The 20,672-nt window shown below is 39.3% G+C and overlaps 1 protein-coding gene across 5 annotated transcripts in view; it reads left to right on the top strand.

Annotated features, from left to right (window-relative positions):
• The window catches only part of enox1 (ecto-NOX disulfide-thiol exchanger 1), a 105,032-nt gene extending 85,174 nt beyond the window's left edge, over positions 1–19,858 (top strand). For 3 of the 5 annotated variants that reach the window (XM_049484757.1, XM_007251718.4, XM_049484758.1), the window contains 7 exons: positions 2,104–2,221; positions 5,502–5,686; positions 6,941–7,048; positions 10,079–10,144; positions 13,707–13,806; positions 17,178–17,263; positions 18,923–19,858. In XM_049484757.1, coding sequence (XP_049340714.1) covers positions 2,104–2,221; positions 5,502–5,686; positions 6,941–7,048; positions 10,079–10,144; positions 13,707–13,806; positions 17,178–17,263; positions 18,923–19,054 — 795 coding nt within the window. In that variant the 3' untranslated portion in view covers positions 19,055–19,858. The remainder of the gene's footprint in view (positions 1–2,103; positions 2,222–5,501; positions 5,687–6,940; positions 7,049–10,078; positions 10,145–13,706; positions 13,807–17,177; positions 17,264–18,922) is intronic. The other 2 variants (XM_049484756.1, XM_007251719.4) reach the window with 2 other exon arrangements.
• The last annotated feature ends 814 nt before the right edge of the window (positions 19,859–20,672 follow it).

Below are 20,672 nucleotides of genomic sequence, written 5' to 3'. Positions count from 1 at the left end.
TCGGATATAGTTCATTCGTATTTTTAGTATTCCTCACATTGCTAGCTAAAGTTAACTAAGCTAAGTAGCTTAGCCTTCCTGTTGTCTGTGTAAGATAACTGTTCAGTATTTTTTGCACTATAAGGCATACCAAAAATCGTCAGTGCATCTTGTGTATAATTTTACCAGTCAGGTTGTAGGGAGCAGTAAAGCCACTACACTGAAGTGCAGAGTTATACAGAAGTTTCAGTTTAGTTCTCCAGCATTGTTAGCATTAACTGCTAACTGCAGCGCTAGCTTTTTGGCCATCCAGAGGTGAGTATTATCGGACTGTAGCCTGCACATTTACCATGTTAAAAAAAACTATGTGGAACAAACCGCTAGATAATATTGCCCTGGCTTACCGAAACACTCAGGGTTCCCCAGTGTAGTTCTGTTGGGCGGCATTAGCCGCTAACTGCGGCTTTTGTTTACTTAGCTTAGCTTCACAGGTCTTGCCACCCAGTGAATTAGAAGGAAAACTTGGTGACACCCCCGTTTCTACTACTAGTCACTAGTGCGCCTTATAATCCAGTGTGCTTTATGCATGAAAATTGAACAGAAAATAGACATTCATTTATAGAGCGCCTTATAATCCGCTTTATAGTGTGCACCTTATAGTGTGAAAAATACAGTAATTACATTGTCAAAATAAGTGACGCCTGGTCTGGGCTCATTCTTCCACAAATCAGACAGTAAAGTAGTCCAGTTGTATTATGTATATGTATATATGTATATGTCTTGCCTTTTCTTTTGGTTAAAGGGTATTGAAGTAGGATTTTGTTGACATTTTACGTTACAGCTGTTTTTAATACATATTTACCCACAATTTCCCATTTACTTATGTTTTCTCCCACAAGGGGCGTGGTCTACTTCCACTGTAGTGTGGAAGTGTGTGCTCTGTCTATTCTATAACTCAGTGCCAGAATACTTTTAAATGCAGTAAATGAGTAAATGAGTGGGATGTTTTTTCTGTGAGGACCAAAAAATTTAATAGCCCCACCCCCCCAAATCCCCCAGGGAATGAACACATTTCTTGTATTCACACATTTCTGTAAGTCCAGTCACTGAAAGGAAACGTCCCATTTAGGTTCACAGTACATCCAGAGGTAAGACACTGCTTTTCTGAAGGTGACTTTGGTGCAGTGACAGGCCAAAATCAGTCATGATGCCACCACTGTGAAATCTTGGCATGGTGCCATTTTAGGGACATATTTCAGTAGAATGTTGTGTTATACTTCAGTGTCATTTCTGTTCAGCTACTTGCTCTTTTTTCTGTTGTGAGAGAAAGCGAGAACTGTAAAATCAGATATGAGCTATTTATCTGCATCTGCAAAGCTCTTAGGAAACCCAGCTCAAAGATAAAGCGATGTGAAACTAGAAAAGACAGTTTTTACTCCAGATAGCAAAACTCAAAAGTGCTGTTTTGCAGCATCACTAATTATATTTATTGTGTCTGGGCTGCAGGATTTCACAGCAGTGGCATTAAACATCCTCGCCGCTGATCCCTATAATGACTATCAGAGGATCAGTGAGCCTGGAAGTTTGTATAATGCGATTTCTACGCTCTCTTTTCAGTACCAGACAAATGGAGCATCCAAAGTTTTGTTATCGCACACAGCTGTGAGACGGCACAGCCGCAGCTTTCTCCTCAGGCTGTTTCAGACTCCACACATCAGTCACCTCGGCTGTGTGCTTGCCACTGCACTGTCTGTTACATTTTACCGCTGTTAAAGTTGTGCTGCCTGTTCAGAGAGCAAAGACTAGAGATACTTTGCATTTCATACATTTTAAAATGCTGAAAATATTATGCTTCAAGACTAGCAGTAAGGTTAGCACTATGAATATCATTAACTGACACATTTCTCTAGAATATGATGCTGTATGTTCGTATCTACAGTTGATTCTGCATTGCTTTTTCATGGGAGTAAACAGTATATATAAGCACAGTATAAACCATTACATATCAATGAATGTTATATTATGGCACCCTGTCTCGGGCAGCTGCCACTAATGGTGTGTGTATGTGTGTGCGTGTGTTTCTGTGTATGTGTGTTGGGTGTGTTTGTGATCATGTTCTGCTAGGAGCTGAGAAACGCCCACAGTGAGGAGATAATGGGAATCAGGAGGGAAGAAGAAATGGAGATGTCAGATGAGGACTTGGAAGAAAACCCCTGTAAGAAAATCAGAATGGATGAGTCTGGTAGGAACTTAATGCATAAGTAATAGACACTGCATTATGACATACAGCAAAATGAACAATACACATCATAAAGAAAAAAAGAAATGTATATATACATACAATATAATGTATATATACATACAAACCAACCACACTAATAACAGCAATATAATAATAAGTAATAAAAAGTATCCTGATTACATAACGTTGTTACATGCTTTTTGTTACTACAAAGCCCTGTTTATATCTACACAAAATCATTCTTTACAATTTTTGATACACAGTGGGCATTATTAATATCATGGCACATATTGATTGCAGGCTTCTGAAGAACTGTGGTAAAAAAAATATATATTTTCAAATATTGAAATATATATTGCAAGATCCCCCCCAAAACATGCAGTTTTAGTAAATAATAATGTAATATTAATTTAGGTTGCCATTAAAATTGTAAGAGAATTGTGCTGCTCTCATTTTTAAAAGTTCATTTTTAGTCTGACTTTATACGTGCAGTGGAATGGTATCATGATTCATTGTTGAACATTCCCTCCAGAACCCTATTAAATATTAAAAGCCATCCAGACTATAGCAGTATGTATAGTTAAAATTCAGCAGCCATATCCTCCATAATCTCGAGGAAAACATTTATTTATTTATTTGAGTCCGGGTGTCAGAATGAGTGATTAAAGCTTCCAGTTTTATGTTTTCCATGACAAATTTGATTAAGAATGATTCCTCCTGCAGAGCCCAGCTGTAGAAACTGTCTGGGGATTCAGAGCTTAGTAATATTTCATGACCTGTCATAACACGGCAGCTCGGAATCCTTAAGCAGAATTTTGCATGCCATGGGAAAAAATAGAGTATTTAATAGTCCAATTCTGTTCTTATTTTTACAAAACACAATGTTGTAAAGTTGATTTAGAAACATTCTGTTTCAGAATCCACAATGAAGGCAGCAGAAGGGGAAATGGCATATTTTTCGCACTAAAAGGCGCACTTAAAATCCATTTATTTGCCCAAAATATTTGCTAGCTCTTTTGTCATTCAGAGACGAGTATATCGGACTGTAGCCTTTGTTTATCGTGTTAAAACAAGCTACAAGGGATAAACTGTTAATGATAACGCCCTGGGTTACCAGAAACCTCAGTGTAGTGCTGTGGTTATCACAGCGGTTAGCCACTGTTAGTGGTGCTTAGCGCTAGTAAATTTATTAATTTAATTTAATTAATTTAATCACAAATGTTTTATTACAGTTTTGTTTACTTAGGCGCCTCCAGCAGCGAGACCTGCTGAATTAGAAGGGAAATATGGCGACATCTTTGTTTCTTACTATTGTCGCTTTAAATGCGCCTTATGTATGAAAATAGACCAGAAAATAGACGTTCATTGATAGCGTGCCTGAGCTGCTTGAGCTGGCCATGACAGAACAGAGAGTGACTGAATACCACTGCCAATTTGAGTATTGTTGCTGACCATGTGCATACCTTCATAGCCACAATTTACCAATCTTATAATGACTAGGTCGCAAAATAATATGGAACTGTCACAATCAGAAGTGTTTTCATGAACATAGTCTTTCCTGTCACTGGGTCAAAATACAACACAACACCTTTGGAATGTTATAAAATGGAAAATCCTGGAAAACTGTCAGATACTGTGAGACACATTCATGTCAGCATGAACCAGAAACTCAGGGATTATTTCCAACATCTAGTGGAATCCATTCTATGAAGAACTGAGACTGTTTTAAGAGCAACCACACTCTACTCACTATTAGTATAGTGTTTCTAATATGATATAAAATTATGTATAATATTGGCTCTCCAATCTGTTCCAATCAAGAGTTGATGTTAATCAATCAGGGTTTTTGCAGTTTAAATAGCTGCAGTCGTGGCTCCACTTATCTTGGAGAAAACATGCACTTGAGGCCTGTTCATGCTATATGACAGGGAATTGGCAGCATTTAACAGCATTTGAGACATAATTAGGTCATAAAAATGGGTCAGAGCAGTGAAGTGACCTAAGGTTTTATTCTGGTAGAGATGATAACTTAAAAATGGTCATCTGGAAAATTACTTGTATATATGATTTATATTATAAACTGTTATACATGTGTTCTTTCACTTTTGCTATATGCACACATTGACAGAAAAAAAAACAAAGCATCTGAAATCAAATGAAAGGTTATATGTGTGAATGTAACGATGATATATGTAAGTGATTACTATGTTAGAGTAAAAAGATACATTTATTTGGGGAAAATGAACAGCTAAATGGAGGCTCTGTTGGGCCACTTTTAGCCTGAATACAAGGCCAGATATAGTTGAGCACACCGGCAGCATACCGTATTTTTTGCACTATAAGGCGCACTTGAAATCCTTTAATTTTCCGGTAGCAGTAAAGTCACTCAGCTGAAGTGCAGTGTTACACACACAGAGACTGGAGCAGTATTAGAATTATTAGCCTCTAAGCATTAGCTCTTTTGCCGTTTGAAGGTGAGTATTATCTGCCTGTAGCCTGCTGCTAACCCTGGCTAGCACTACTGGAGCAACATTAGCATTACCCACTAACTGTGCTAAGCACTAGCTTTTTCACCGCTCAGAGGCGAGTACTATCAGCCTGCAGCCTGTGTGTTTACAGTGTTAAAACAAGCTACGTGGGACGAACCGCTAGCTAATATCACCCTGGATTACCAGAACATTCAGGGTTCCCCAGTGTAGCTCTTCCGGCGGCATTAGCCGCTAACCAAAATCTAAACTTGCTGTAAATAAACGGAAGCACTTTACTCAATCAAACAGTTTTCAGGAGAAAAATCTGTGTAGATTAACATCCAGTGCTCGTTTGATTAATTTTTTTTAAGAATTACAGTTTTGTTTGCTTAATTTAACTCCAGTGCACCTTATGTATGAATTGTGTATGATGTGTGAAAATAGACCAGAAAAAAGACGTTTATTGATTGTGTGCCTTATAATGTGGTGTGTCTTATAGTCTGTCTAGCAGCTGGGCCTGTAGATGCTGCACAATCTTAGGTTGCTGAAGCTGGTGACTCAACTGGTCCCATAGACGCTTGATTGCTGTTAAATCTGACGCATCATCACAAGGCCTCCATACTCAAACCCAACCGTCATCGGATTCCAAACTAAACCTGGATTTATGTACAAATACATACAATTCTAGTTTGTAATTAGAGTTTTGCAGCAACCTGTGGTACATTATTTCTTTAGTCATTAAGTGTATCTATTATTTTTAAGACTGTTTAGTGTTTTGTGTTAAGTGTCCCCCTCTCTGTATGTGTTTCCAGCCCTGGCTGCGCAGTCATGTGCCCTGCGAGAGGAAAATGACAGTCTGCGCTGGCAGTTGGATGCCTACAGGAATGAGGTGGAGCTGCTGAAGAAGGAGCAGGGCAAACCCCACCGCTCTGAGGAGGACCACACCCATGAACAGCAGCTCCATTTCCTTCAGCAGACCATGCACAGCATGCAGCAGGTAAATAGAAGAATGCTTACATTTGTGCTCATCATACAGTCATGCATTTTAAGCAGATCTTCCAGCTTCAGTGGATCTACACTGAAGAACACACCTCCATTATCCAGCCCTGTTTTACTCAGATATACCGAGACGGGCTTGCCCTCTTTTCACTGAGCTGTGGATACTTACCTGCTGCTTGGGGAACTGTTGGGGAATTTCTACTCCTGCTCTTACCTGAGTTACTTACGTTGATGTCGGTACAAGACACCCGCTACTTCCTGTCCCTCTACAAAAGCAAAAGGAGCATGTGCTTTTTCCCTGGTCTCAGTCGCAGTAAGACTGTAACTGTAATAGCATTGTGTCATACAAGATATGGAATATATAACAAAATTTCCAAATATCCATCTTAGCCTCTTTACATGCAGTTTGAGCTCATAGAGATGAGCTAATGATGCATCTCACATTTGCCAGATGTTCGTTGTTATGCATGTGTTATGGATTTAGGTGAATAATAGCATTGTTGAACCAGAGAAACTGAACCCCAGTCTGCTGTATGAATAGCAGTAGTGTTATCCACTGATCACTGGTTCGAATCCTGTTCATGAAGCTTGCCATCAGCTGCCAGAGCCCTGAGATAGCACAGCAGGCCTTGCTCTCCCTGGGTGGGAAGATGGCGCTTTCTCCTCACTTTTCTCCGAAGGGTGATGTCGATCAGCACAAGGCGTCTGTGAGCTGATGTATCAGAACCGAGTCGCTGCGCTTTCCTCTGAGTGCGCTGTGATGCTACTCGGTAATGCTGCATCAGCAGCAGTTCAAAAAGATGCACTGGCTGACTTCACATGTATCAGAGGAAACATGTGCTAGTCTTCACCCTCCTGGTGTTGGGGCATTACTAGTGATAGGCAGAGTCCTAATGAGTTGTTTGGGTAATTGGCCTTATAAATTGGGGAGAAAATTGGATGAACAAAGAACCCAAGCTATAGGGTTTAATAAAACTCTGATAAAAAACCATCATAAGCTTAGATGTGCTAAGAATATTTGTTTTTCAGAATACTCCATTTCTTATATATTCCCATTTGTGACTGCCCGTGCATGTTTTGTCTATCATAAACCGGGTAAATAATCTCGAATTGCAGTAAAGACCAAATAGATTTTCTTTTTCTACCAGTGATTTCTTTTTTTTTTTTTGTATGTGAATTTCCTACCTTAAGAGGAGTACTTTTTTTAGTGGCTACAGCCTTTTGTCCTCTATGATCCTGTCTGTCTCCACAGCAACTGTTACGGCTTCAGGAGGAGCTGAAGGGTAAAGAGCTGGAGCTGGAGCAGGCCCGTGACGAGCAGCGCTACCTAGAGGGAGAGGTCTTCAGCCTCAGAGAAAAGGTAAGGCTGGTAATGTCAAGAGTTAACAGAATCCTCATAAGACCTTCTTTTTTAAGAGAGAGTCTTATTTACTAACCATGCTACCTACATACTCTACACATTTGTTCCTGGTATAGGAGCAGTGCTTGCTTAGGAAATGCATCAAATTTTAGCCAAACAGACAGAGAGGGGTGGAGTAATGCAAAGTTAAGGAGTGTATTAGAAAGCAAAGCCTTGAAACCTGTGCCTGCTTATTTTACATATTCATATATTTTGTGCTTATTCTACATATCCTTACATATATCCTGCTTATTTTACATATTCATACATACTCTGCGTATTCTACATATTCTACATATTACTAGTTTCATATTTCAATTAGTAAAAAAAGAGAAGTGAATCAACGTAATTCTAGGTATTTTTACACTGAAGCTATTGTAGCTTACAGACAATGGAAACTTAATACAATACAGAAAAAAGGACATGTACAAATGTAAAATTGCTTAAAATTGCTGCTAGTGTTGTTATCCAAAGGTGAGTAAAGTATACTAGTGTTTTCCAGTCTTGCTCCTGGGGATTTGCAGCACTTCATATCTGTTACACCCAGCTAATGAGTTTAATCTGGCTTGTTAGTTATGAAATATTAAGTGTTATGGGTCCCTAAGATCAGGATTGAAAAACACAACTACACTACTGCTAAGGTTTTGTGACTTCTATGAAAAAATGACTCACTAAGGGCACAGCTTCAAGAAAAATATGTGAACACTTCGGATGAATTTTGTGCATAAATTAGTCATAAGATTGGATCTGATTATCATCCAAGGCAGGGGTATCGAAAAATATAATGTCTAACATAACAGCACAAAAATGCCATATGTAGCAAGTTAATGTGAACTGTGCAATGCTGTGTAGCCTGAATCATAAGGTATATGTATAAAACCCTGTAATATTACTGTACAGTATCAGTCCACTGGCTTTGTTCCCTTCTTTTCAGGTTGTCCAGAAATGCCTGTGTAAACGCATAATGCTGCTTTAAATTTAGTGGAAAAAAAGTTTCTACTCACCTGTTTTTTTTTTTTTTTAGATGCGTGGCATATTTTTTAATCCATTTTAAAGATGACAGTATGTCATGTCATGTGGTTGCAGTGGGTGACATCACCTTCACATCATTTTATTTTCTTTTATTTATATATATTTTTGCAAACTATCCGTTTAACATTGCTGCATTCTTGACCTTGGTTCAGATCCATTGAAATTCAATAGGCTTGTTCATAAACACATCATCAGCTTCCAGCTGGTATCATATTAAGGTGCATTATTTTTATAATCTCTAACTGATATAAAGAATTTCAGAGCACTTTTCTGTTGGGAGATGTTCCAGTTTGGCAGCCATTCCTCTCTTTCTGTCTCCCTTCATGTGTGACAGCAGGAGGCCAGTGTGCAGCCTGGGGTCACTCAATGTCCTCACTCTGTCTCTCTGTGAATGCAGCAAGAGAGTGGCTACATATGGCAGCAGGAGCACTTCACTACACATGCTCACATTCTTAAACACACACACACAAATACACACTCACTAACAGACATGCCGTTCTAAAAATTCTGTCTAAAAAGGTTTCGTAACATGATTGATGTGAAGTACTGTATCTGGAGGGGGAATCCAGCATAGCAAACCAATAATTTTTTTTCATCTCCTTTATTCTCTACATTGGCGGAGTCTGACTCACTCAGACCTGCCTTGTTTCTACACGCACTGCTCACAGACATGCGCTCAGACAGACACGTGAGGTTAACATGAAGGCCATAAAGGAAACACGCATTAGTGTATATTTAGTGTGTTAATGTAGCCCACGCAGCACACGATCCAGATGAACCCACTGATACAGCACCTTCACCACTGCACTGCGCAACATGATACCTCATCATTTGTGCCAGCACAGTGGTTTGCCCAGGTGTATACAATAAGAGACATGCTTGTTTACTCGTTTCTTTCAAACTACAGACATTGCTTTGCTTGAGTGTTACTTGACTGAGATAATGGGAACATCAATATTTAGTGGAGGTCCTGCGGAGTTTGCCATGCATTGTGCGCGAAACCTAACTAACACATAGCTGAAAATATAAAAATAGACATCTTCAGCTCCTTTAGATAAAGGGTTCTGTGCATGAGGAGTCACTTTGTATAGAAATAAATCAATGAATGCATGTAAAGGTTGCAGTTAAAAATCCATAGCATAGTTAACACACTGCTTCTGTCATGCAAAAGCCTTTGCAGCAGCTTTGCACATTTTTTATATTGTTTAAAATAATTTAAATGTCAATTGTTCTTTAAATTGTGTAGCAATGTCACAGAGAATGAGCCAATAGATGCTAAAAAAAATAATGCTACATTTTTACTTTCTGGACCTGGACTACCCACCTCCATGTGTTTACAAAGGTTTACATAGGATCTCCGGTGGATTTCACGTTTTACAGAGACTCTAAGGCTAGGTCAGTGGCTGAACTTCACTTAGTAGGGAAGTACACATGTTGTAAAATAACATACGACACTGCAAAAACTGTTATTAGTGTAACAATGTGTTTATTTTAAAACATTTTTTTTATTGTTGTTCGTCTCGCAGCCTTGCAGTGCCACTAGCCAATCGAAGGCGATATGTTAGCATGAATGAATATTCATGAGCAAGAGACGAAATCTTATCATTTCTCCCCTCCACTCCTCCACCGGACTAAAGCAGCGTTGTTTTTTCACAAAAAAAACAGCACACATGGCATTCATTCATACTAGAGACACAATTAAACATTTTAAAATGAATCAAAAAATGATGTAATGGGACCTTTAATAGGAACTGAACTGGTAATTATTCACAGTGCCAGAAATTTTGATTAAGATGCCTGTACTTTTGCATGCCACTCTAAGAGTTATGCAGATTCAATAGCAAGGTTTTTAACTTCAGATTACATTGTTCACAAAGTTCCTTTGATATTTTCTTCTTTGAGTTTTCTTCATTCAGCAGCTCCTCAATTCTGTGAATGTTCTTATTTTTGTGCTGACAGCTTTTGAGCAGTACAGACTCGGCGGAGGGGACGAACCACACCACTGAAGTTTCTGAAAAGGTAAAGGTATGACTCAGCTGTCACTAATCTACCACCTGCTGGGCTTTCTGTTTTTACGCAATGCAGACCTACCGTGGTGTGATAAATGTGAGAATGTGCACCACAGTTACGTACGAAGCTCAAATCTTGGCTTAAAACTAGGCTGTTGAAATGCTGTTGTTTTTACACTGGCAGTCAAAAAGTATTGCTGTGTCATAATTACCAGTGATACATATAATCAAATCAAGATTTTAACAAAACACCTATGTGTGTTCATCAGTATCTGGTAGGTCGTCCTGTGGTCTTGGTGACCACCTCTGCTCTGCTTTGTTATATTTTCATAATATTTCCTTAAAATTATCTAAATGAGTAAAATGATCTTCCCACACATCCATTACTGTTGACCACAGACCTCCTGCAGTGGCTGTACTTTCCTTTCCACACATTTCCCAACACTCCCACTGTATAAATCTGGTGATTATGTGGCCATGACATCACCTGTACCTCCTCACTTCTCCAGACCACACTGCTTAGGTTGTATTATGGTTATTCATCAAAACCATACCCACACTACTTGCATGAAATCAGTGTATAAATACAATCCTAAAACTAAAGATGCTTTGAATAGTTACTTAATTGATGCCATATAATAACCACATATTGTTCCATAATGAATTAAGAAACCATGTTTGTAAAATGCTTGTAAAGATGTAAAGATGCACCTTCATTTTTATAGTGAATACGTACTGAATATCTGAGCAATTCATTTTGACTGCCATTTTCTTCATTTATCTTACAATTTATGTCTTCAAATGAATGCATTCAGGTGTGAAATGGACTTAGGGTGTATTTAAACATTATAACAAGTACAGACCTTTGTCATATAGCCCACCTCCGTTCACCCCCAGCATTCTGAAATACGGCACTTTTAGCCGATGCTCCCAACAGGCTTACAATGCTAGCTATAGGGGCATAGTCCCATGCAAAGAAATCACTATTTTTACACCACTAACAACCTCCACATAGCTCCACATGTGGGTGGGGGGTTGGTAGCTAACTAGGTTAAGAAAAGCTAAGCTAAGTAAACAAAACTGTAGTAAAAAAGACTTTCTTTAAAAGTCAAACAAGTGCTGGATGTTAACCTACACATATTTATCTTCTGAAAACGGTTTATTTGGGCGAGTAAAGCACTTCCGTCTATTTACAGTAAGCTTAGATTCCTGAATTTCTCCAGCACTAAGGCTAGAGCATTAGTATTAGCATTAGCGGCTAAACACACAAGCTGCAGCCGATAATACTCGCCTCTGAACTGCGAAAGCGCTGGCGCGGTTAGTGGGAAATGCTAATGCTGCTCCAATATTGCTAGCCGGGGTTAGCAGCAGTCTACCGGCTGGTAATACTCCTCTGAACGGGGAAATAGTGATTAGCAGCTAATGCTACTCCAGCCCTGGTGCTGGAGATCTAAACTGAAACTCTGTATAACTCTGTACTTCAGAGGAATGGTTTTACTGCACTTTAGAATCTGGCTGGTAAACTTCCTACATAAAGCGAACTGGATTTTTGGGGACATTTTTGGGAAAGGATTTTAAGTGTGCTTTGTAGTGCGAAAAATAACGATAAGTCGACTGAGTGTGAAGCTACTTTGAGCTTGTTAATGGTGTAAAACATCACTAGCATTGTAAACCTGTTGGGAGCATCAGCTAAAAGCTTTATATTTTGGAATGCTCTGGGAGAATGGAGGTGGATTATTAAGTTTGTTTCACTTCACCCCAAGTGCATTTCACATTGGATTTCTCCTTTAGGTTGCACCCATTCCTCACACAAGTCCCATTTTTTCACATAAACTGCATGCTTGTTTACACTAATATGCCAAAATTCATAGGATAGCTGTATGTAAACTGATTGAAGTGTTACCTCAGAGGTAGCTTGGGAATGCCCACACATGTACAAGTAGCGAGGGGATGTTTTGTAAGGGAGATTGAAAACTGGCAGGCAAAGATGCAGATTAGTGCATCATCCTTTAGCTTCCATGGGATGTGGCACAAGTAACGTGACATGATATTAGTCCCATGTCCCATGACATTTGGCATGTCAGTGTAACCTTATTAAAAGAATGAACTATAATGAACAATACAGCTTCAGAAATATAATCTTCAAGAAAAATATTGGCTGAAACTTGACCAGCTGTGGTAAAAACAGTCAGAATTTGTTATGAACTTGCATGGTCTAATAATTTATGTAGCACATGTGCTCTGACAGACATTTGCTTAGCTTGTGTGTAAATACAGTACCAGTCAAAAGTTTGGACACACATTGTTCTGCATTGTATGTTAATACTACAGTCATTTAAACTATTAAGACCTAAAACCTATGGAATTATTTAGTAAACAAAAAAGTGTTAAACAAACCAGAATATGTTTTATTTTTTACATTTTCCAAAGCAGGCAGCACTTAGATGACAGCTTTGAACATATTGGCATTTTCTCAGTTAGCGTTATAAGGTAAAATCACCTGGAATGGCTATCAGTTAACAGCTGTGCTGAACTTGTAAAGAACTTGTAATGACTTGAATGTCTTGCCCTCTTAATGTGTTTGAGAGCATTAGTGTGTGTGAAGAGGTGGAGTTGGTATACAGTGAGTAGCAAGAGTTACCTCTGTTACACAGGATAAATTCATCAGTTACCAGCCTTAGAAACTGCAAGTTAACAGAACCCCAGATAAGAGCCACCTACATGCTTCACAGAATATTTTTGTTTGTTTAACACTTACTTAAAAGTTACTACATGATTCCTTATGTGTTCCTTCATAGTCTGGATGATTTCAGTATACATTTACAATGTAAAAAAAATACAAAGAACACTGAATAAAAAAGGTGTTTCAACATTTGAATGGACCTGTACTCAGCAAAATGTAACTGACCTAAAATGCTTTTAGCAGTTCACCTTGAAAAGAGAAGTCTCAGACTTTTCCAGATGCTACTGAACTCAGCCAGCCCTGTTTTGACTCTTGATTCTGGCTATGTTAGTTAATTGGGGTTAATGCAATGTGTTCAGAGAGAATGACTGAAAAAAAGCTTTTTAAAAAAAATAAAAAAAAAATCACTGAGACGTATTCTCGTGTTGCTGTGAAAACCTAGTAAAATTTCCAATGCAACATTAGATTAGATCTACATGCCTTATGCACTGTTGCCTTTCATTTACGAGGTGGTTTTAAAGGGCATCTGAATAGATAGCTCAGTGTGTATGCAAAGCCAATTTCTATGAGGCATGCTTTGATTCATCCTTTGTGTGACTTATGGCCCGCCACCTTGTGCAGCCTCTGCAAGGAGGAGGGTGGTAAATGTCAATAAACATTGATTCCCCTGAAAGCCGGGCAGAATGCTTTGCGTTTTTAGTACAGATTGGTCAGCATGCTGTTACGTGGCTGTTGCTTCATCAGCTTCATCTGTATGTTCGCCACATTCTGTTTCTAATTCTGTCTCTGGTGCTTCACTGCATTCTAATTCTTATTCTGTGTCTGATCTTCATGTGTGTGCACATGTGTGTGTGTGTGTGTGTGTGTGTGTATGTATGTATGTATATGTGAACAGGGTTTGAATGGCACCGCGGCGCTTTATCACCATCGGGAGAAGAAAAATGAGGCGGTCATGCGAGGTCCTCTGAGATCAGAGAAAGAAGCCCTGTTGCTGGGTAATTACAAGCTATCTCTGCTCTATATACTGTAGCTGTACAGTCTTGATGTTTTAAACATCAGCAGCAGTGGGTGGATTGGGTGGAATATGGGATCAGCTCGGAACACTGAGTCTTACTCCAAAGTCAAAAGCACAAAGCATGCAGAGAACATATAGTATGCATTATATAGTTGACCTTAAGTCGTGTGGAGCATACTGGATTATATTTACATTGAACACATAAGTAGGTGCTAAATTCCGATTTACTGTCTGAAACTGACTGCTTGTTTTCATCACTGATTGATTGTCTAAATCCAACATTTGAACAATCTGAACTGGTCACCTGATTTTAAATAAAGCTCTATCAGGACAGGATTAGTTTCTCAGGGGGTCCTGGGGTAATTTTTTATTTTATGGGGGGTCCTCTGTGATTTTATTCACGTCCAGAACAACCATGTATGTGTTTTTCTCAGATGTCCTTTGAGAAAATTTCAGGTTGAATTACCTACTGTTTTTCGCTGAACTCTGTGGTCCTCCGGTAATTTTAGTCCTGTCCGGATTCACATTTTAGAGTTTCGTCACCTCACATTTAATAAAATAAAATTTGTCCACTGCCACGCACCATAATAACACTTTGGACACGTGTTTCCACGGAGATCCACGTAAACACAACAGTGAGTGGAAATGGAGGAGCTACTGAACATGATGATACATGACCGAAATTCAAAAAACTCCTGTTTTTTCAATTGCAGTCCGGACACAATCAGTAGAAGTGTGAAATATTTTTCACTGACGTCCCCCTGAGAAACTAATCCCATCCGGATGGGGCTTAAGACCCCATTTATAACTAGTCTCTTTATCTGTCTCTATCATTAGGATTATATTTGGATAAGCCCAGGCTACATAAAGCCTAGGCTACATAAACACTTTAAACACTTTAAATGCATCTGTAGCAAGACACATTTAAAACATCTAATCATTAAAACCATTCCAGGAGATACTCATTCAGAAAGATAGTGACAGAAAGAAAGAAGTCCTTATCTTTCCTTAAAATATATTCTTCCCAGTGTGGAATTATAGTTAAAGGCCTTTAGCATATGATAAGTCAGTAATGTAAGTTAATTATCGTAACAGACCTACAGGCTGTTAGTTATACTGTACACAGGGTTTTCAGAATCTCATTTATAAACATTGCTGTTTAAATAGGATACTTTAGAGCAGCCAAACACCAACATACTGTACATGCCTAAGGTCTACATACCATGTGTTAGTTAGGGATTGATTGGAATAGTATAAATGCCCCCCACAATGGGATATAAAACATCTTTATACCTTTGGGATGAGTTGGATTGGATTTTGTAATCCATTACTAATTATCCAACATAAGTACTTGACTTTACTTATGCTCTTATGGCCAAAAGCAGTCAAATCCTCACAGCAATGTTTTAATATCCATTATACCTCAGTTAGTTCCGACCCTGCAATCTGATTGGCTGAGAGGCGTTCTATGAGTGCCGTTATCAGCGGGTAATGCACTGTAACCAAAGCTCTCCATGTATTACTCTGCCACATACAGGTAACCTAGCAACGATGCAGCGCTTACAAGCCAAACAGCACAGCTACAACAGCAATGGAACTATTTTAACTCGCGGAGTGTTTATAACCAAACAGAATATAATTTTTTTGTCGTCTTTACCTCAAAATCTTTCAATAAACAGCGATAATAGAACTGTGGTATAATCTCACTTTTTTTTTTTTTTTGACTACATGGTTTTTGGACTATTTTTAGATCTGATATAACAACATGATTAATTAATAAGAATATTCAGATATTGGATTTGAAATATACAAAAAAAATTTAAATAGCCTGATAAAATAAATATTACATAAAAAAAAGTCAACAAACCAGGTCATGAACGTTAATGAGCTCACATATAATGTCCATGTATTGTATGATAACTCGACTATGTAATTATTGTAAAAGACCTACGTGTGAACATTTCAGATTTTAGTGCCGCACAAAAAATTAGTAAGCTAACTCAGAATTAAGAGGGTCAAAACTTAACTTAGTGTGTTTTTCTTTATGGTGTTCACACCTTAGGTTTAAAAGTAGGTTAGACATTAGGACAAACACTCTCTCTGAGACAAAGTGTGAATGCAGCCCTTGACAGTGTGTGAGAGAGAAAATAGAGAGAGAACGTGATGGTAGCTGTTGCTAGGGGACAGAGTCACAGCCTCTGTCTGTCATGTATTTGGATGAAGATCCTGAGGAGCACTGAGGTCAGATAGGCTCTGGGGAGCTGTTCCTTTCTCTGCCAGGCACTCTGCTGGCTCTGACCCACACAGCCCCCACTAATTCTTCACACACACACACATACACATACACACAGAGTTTCACAGACTCACGTACACATCTAATGGTTGCACAACATGCACCATATTGCCCTGTACTCAGAGAGGAAAACACACTGTGCAGATGGGAGCTGGGGAAGAGAGAGGCAGACTGGGAGGCCCTCAGCCAGAACGGCAGAAAAGCTCAACTTGTTCCAGAAGGAAGGAGGGAAAAGACTGACAGTCAAACACAAATTGCTTAAATCTCCAGACTCGCACAGCGCTCCTCCAGCCGCACTGAAGTGTTAACTCTGAAGAGGAAGCCCTTCCTAATAATTCACTGATTTGGATTGGCTTCCTTTCCTTTTTAACGTCCCTTTGTTGCAGCAGGCGCGCCTTCTTATTACTCGTCTATTTCCACGGCGCCATTGCTAAATATGACTTCCCTTTATTTAAAATGATTGCTGCTAGATTTCCTTCTTTTCATAGCGATTGATTAAGGAATAGATTTTTCGTTTTTATCTCGGTGGAAGCAGCAGGCTTTAACACAACATGGACGGTGATAGAGTTGCAGGCTTCCAGCAAACACTCTATCAGCTCCTGCACAGCTGCTGTGCTTCTCATTTCAGAATCGCTGCAGACATCATGACGCGTCCCCGCGCCTCCCCTCCCCGCTCCACAGCGCGCTGCCGAGAAAGGAAGGCTTGCAGAGGGAATTGAATTAGGTTCCTCTGTAATTGGCGGTGTTACGCCATATAAATCAAGGAAATAAATATTGGCTTGGGGCCCTCCAGGGAAGGCACTATATTCTCTGCCTCTGCATCGGCGCGTTACCTTTGCAGGACCTCTCCAAAGTAATCAACTTAAGGGGGGGGTGGGGCAGCGGTGGTTCTGCTCTGAGCAGGGGTTTTATGACCGTGCAAGCTGCATTTATTGCCTTGCCTGTCTGTTACATGCAAATTTGGCCACAGTAATATTCAATCACATTCAAGCCTTCTGTGCTCTCACTCTCTCTCTCTCTCTCTCTCTCTCTCAATGTCTCTGTCTCTTTCTCTACAGGGGTCATATCAACCTTCCTCCACGTCCACCCATTCGGAGCAAACATTGAGTATCTGTGGTCTTACATCCAGAGACTCGATGCAAAGGTAGAATCTTTTATTGTATTTAATTTGTTTAATTTGTTAATGAAAGGGATTCTATACAGCATTCACATTAGAAGATTTCCAAGTGAGTAAATATTATATTGTTTTTCAGTTGCATGCCGTGTAGCTAAACAAGCATTACGCTCAGTTGGCTGAATAATTGAGTGTCTGCAGGGCCATGACATTTGACCTGGGTTTAGCTTTCTTTATTCTAAAGGTGCCACAAAAACAAATATTAAGTATTAGAACTGAATAGGTTTTACAAGCCTATTTACAACCCTGTTATTTAGCTTTGGAATTAAACACTGACTTTCTTTTATAGAGGGTATTTAGGAAAAATGACCTCCGTTTTATTGGCTGGTTTACATCACTCTGACAACTTACATGAGCTGTGTAACATGGCACAGTATAGCGTGGAGTTTTGTTTCCAAGCTGAATTTTCAATGCGCAGAATGAACAGGCATTTAAAAACTTGGCTCTTACATATTGTGCGGTAAATAAACTGTATGTTATTCTGTGCACATTTTTTCTCCTGAACATCACTGAATTACAAGATTGTTCAAGAGTGCACTGAACTGACGTCACAAGACAGCAGAACAGATTGCGAGCAGGCTAGTGGAGGTATAACACCAGCTGTCCAGCTCTGGCCTTAAAACAATTTGGATTCTTCTTCTTCTTCTTCTTCTTCTTCTTCACAGAGGATCAATAGAGTATTCAAAGAATTGAAAACCAGTTCGTTTTGGTGATGATGACCAGTGTGGCCTGTGGTTCTTTTAAAAATGTAATCACACTGGTGGTGAATCAGATGGTTTACAGTTCTGTAAACCAGTAGAAAAACAGAGAGACTACAATCCTGTAAACCAGTAGAGAAACAGAGTCTACAATTCTGTAAACCAGTAAAGAAACAGAGAGTCTACAATTCTGTAAACCAGTAAAGAAACAGAGAGTCTACAATTCTGTAAACCAGTAAAGAAACAGAGAGTCTACAATTCTGTAAACCAGTAAAGAAACAGAGAGTCTACTATCCTGTAAACCAGTAGAGAAACAGACAGTCTACTATCCTTTAATTGTTGGTTGGTCTCCAGTTGAATAAAACAATTCAGAACTTTAGGTTTAATTACTTTAGTATTTTCAATATTTATTTGAAAAAAATCATAATAATAATGAAAAAACAAGAAACATACATTAATTACGCTAAAGTATTGTTTAATATTATTCTATATCAAGTCAAATACATTTTTTAAACCCAACTCAGACCAGGTTGGGGATTAAGCCTAAACAATTTTGAAATGGTGAAAGTGATTCAACATTAATACATCAGTTTAGTTCAGGATTAGGCGTAATTGATGTTTAGGAAATCACAAACATTTAAATTATTTTCCACAGAATTTTTCTGTTTTAAGCTGCAATATTTTCATATACTTGCAGTCTGGTTTTGTGACGACCCTAGAACAGGGAGATGATCATAATAGATAGATTTGACTGCTTTGATTCTGGAAGCTTTCAGCTGAGAATGAGACATCGAGTTTCGTCTGCCAGTATACGATTAATTAAAATTATGTTTTGAAGTATACATAGAAAAACATGTTGGCATTTTGAAGTATGGTGCAGGCTTTATTGGGTTTCTTGTGAATAAATTATATATAAACGTCCCCTTCCCAGATCTCTGCCAGTGAGCTGGAGCGGCTGATGGTGCGACTCCCCAACATGTTCAAGCAGGAGTTCAGCGGTGTGGGCGCCACGCTGGAAAAGCGCTGGAAGTTCTGCGGCTTTGAGGCTCTCAACTCAGCATGACGAACAGAGCCACGGGCACAGAGGCTGCCGGACCTGCGAGCACTGAGCCTCGGTGACACTTCCACACAAAACAGTGAGACTGGCCAGCGGCTCAGAGAAGCTCAGTAGAGGGTTCTCGCTCCCTGCTGGAGCTGTTTGAGCTGTCACGCCTGCTGCTCTGCTTTACAGACACTGATGATGGCAAAGGAGGAAGCGAGGCACTACATGCAGCATAGAATCAGGACAGATGTATTTACTTGAAGAAGCTCTTTTCAGACTCTGAGGCCTGTTGCATAACTTTCCCTGTCAACGACGGCATCCCCGCAGACTGGGGGGAGATATCTAGGAATACAGCGCTGCTCAATTATAAATACGAAATGTGGAATACGGTAATCTACACTGACACACACACGAGGGTGTGATAGTGGCTCTCTGCGCCCATCAGATCCAGAGTGCGTGGAGACGTTCGCCGTACTGGACATTTCTTTAGGATTTACCCTCAACCGTTACACAGAGTGTTCAAAGAGATACTTTTTATACCTTAAACCTTACCATCATCACCACGCATCTCCATTAGGTTCATTTACGAACCTCGGCCCTGGTCAGCACGGCTAAAGGGCAGTAGCCGATACCGACCTGCTACGAGAACCCTTTCACCACTGTGTGACGGAGGATCTTTTACTGTGTTTCAGGTCTTTTATGGTTGTGTAGACGATGTATGTAACATTGTGCATTCTCTTTGTGTCACGATGCACCATTGTTATCTGCTCATGTAAATTATGACTTTATAAAAATCTATTAAAAAGCTTTTTATCCAAGGTCTGACGCCGATACTCTGTCTGAGATCAAAGCCATGTGCCAATCAGTGTCTTCAAATGCTTTGCAGCTGGTTGCTTGCATCACATAACATGTTTATTTGACTTCTGGATCAAACATAAGTGCTCAGCAGGCAGGTTTGATGGTTTTCCAGTCATTAACTATAAAAAGTGGTTAATTATTAATAGGAATTAATGCAAGGTTGATCTGTCTATATATTACATGTACTGTCTTGATATTTGCAAGAGCCTTCATGAAAATGTTTTATCAGGACAGTTTATTATTTGCTTTCAACAAGCAGTTCTCATATCAGCTATCAGCGCTTTTCATAACATTGAAATATCATGCATAGAAAGCAGTAGATGTTCTTGCTGTAAATAATAGACTCTAAGGTTATGTTCACATCACAAGTCATATTGCTCAAATCAGATTTTTTATTCAAATCGGATTTGGCTATTCTGTCGGTTCACATTCACAAATGTAAGTGATCTGTATCTGTGTGTAATGTGAACAGATCTGTCCCTGAAACGCCTCACATGTGCACATTGATACGTGTATAAACTCCACCTTCTTCACCAAGAAGAACAACTCGTAGCTTTTTAAAGAGAAATGGATGCCTTAGCAGTTCATATGTGGAGCATCATTTGCTCAAGTGGAGAGCAAACAGCTGGTCTGAAGTACATGCTCAGGTCGAGGAGGTAAAAAAAAAAAGGCCAGGTGGTTTGCTTTTGCTGTTTTTGCTGCTATAGCTGCACCGCTGCACCAAGAGATGTGTGGGTAAAAGCAAAAAGATGCATGAATTCTGATTTGACCGTTCACAATT

This window comes from Astyanax mexicanus, chromosome 11, assembly GCF_023375975.1.
Source record: "Astyanax mexicanus isolate ESR-SI-001 chromosome 11, AstMex3_surface, whole genome shotgun sequence".
NCBI classification, from domain to species: Eukaryota; Metazoa; Chordata; class Actinopteri; order Characiformes; family Acestrorhamphidae; genus Astyanax; species Astyanax mexicanus.
This window is presented reverse-complemented; position numbering and strand designations above follow the sequence as displayed.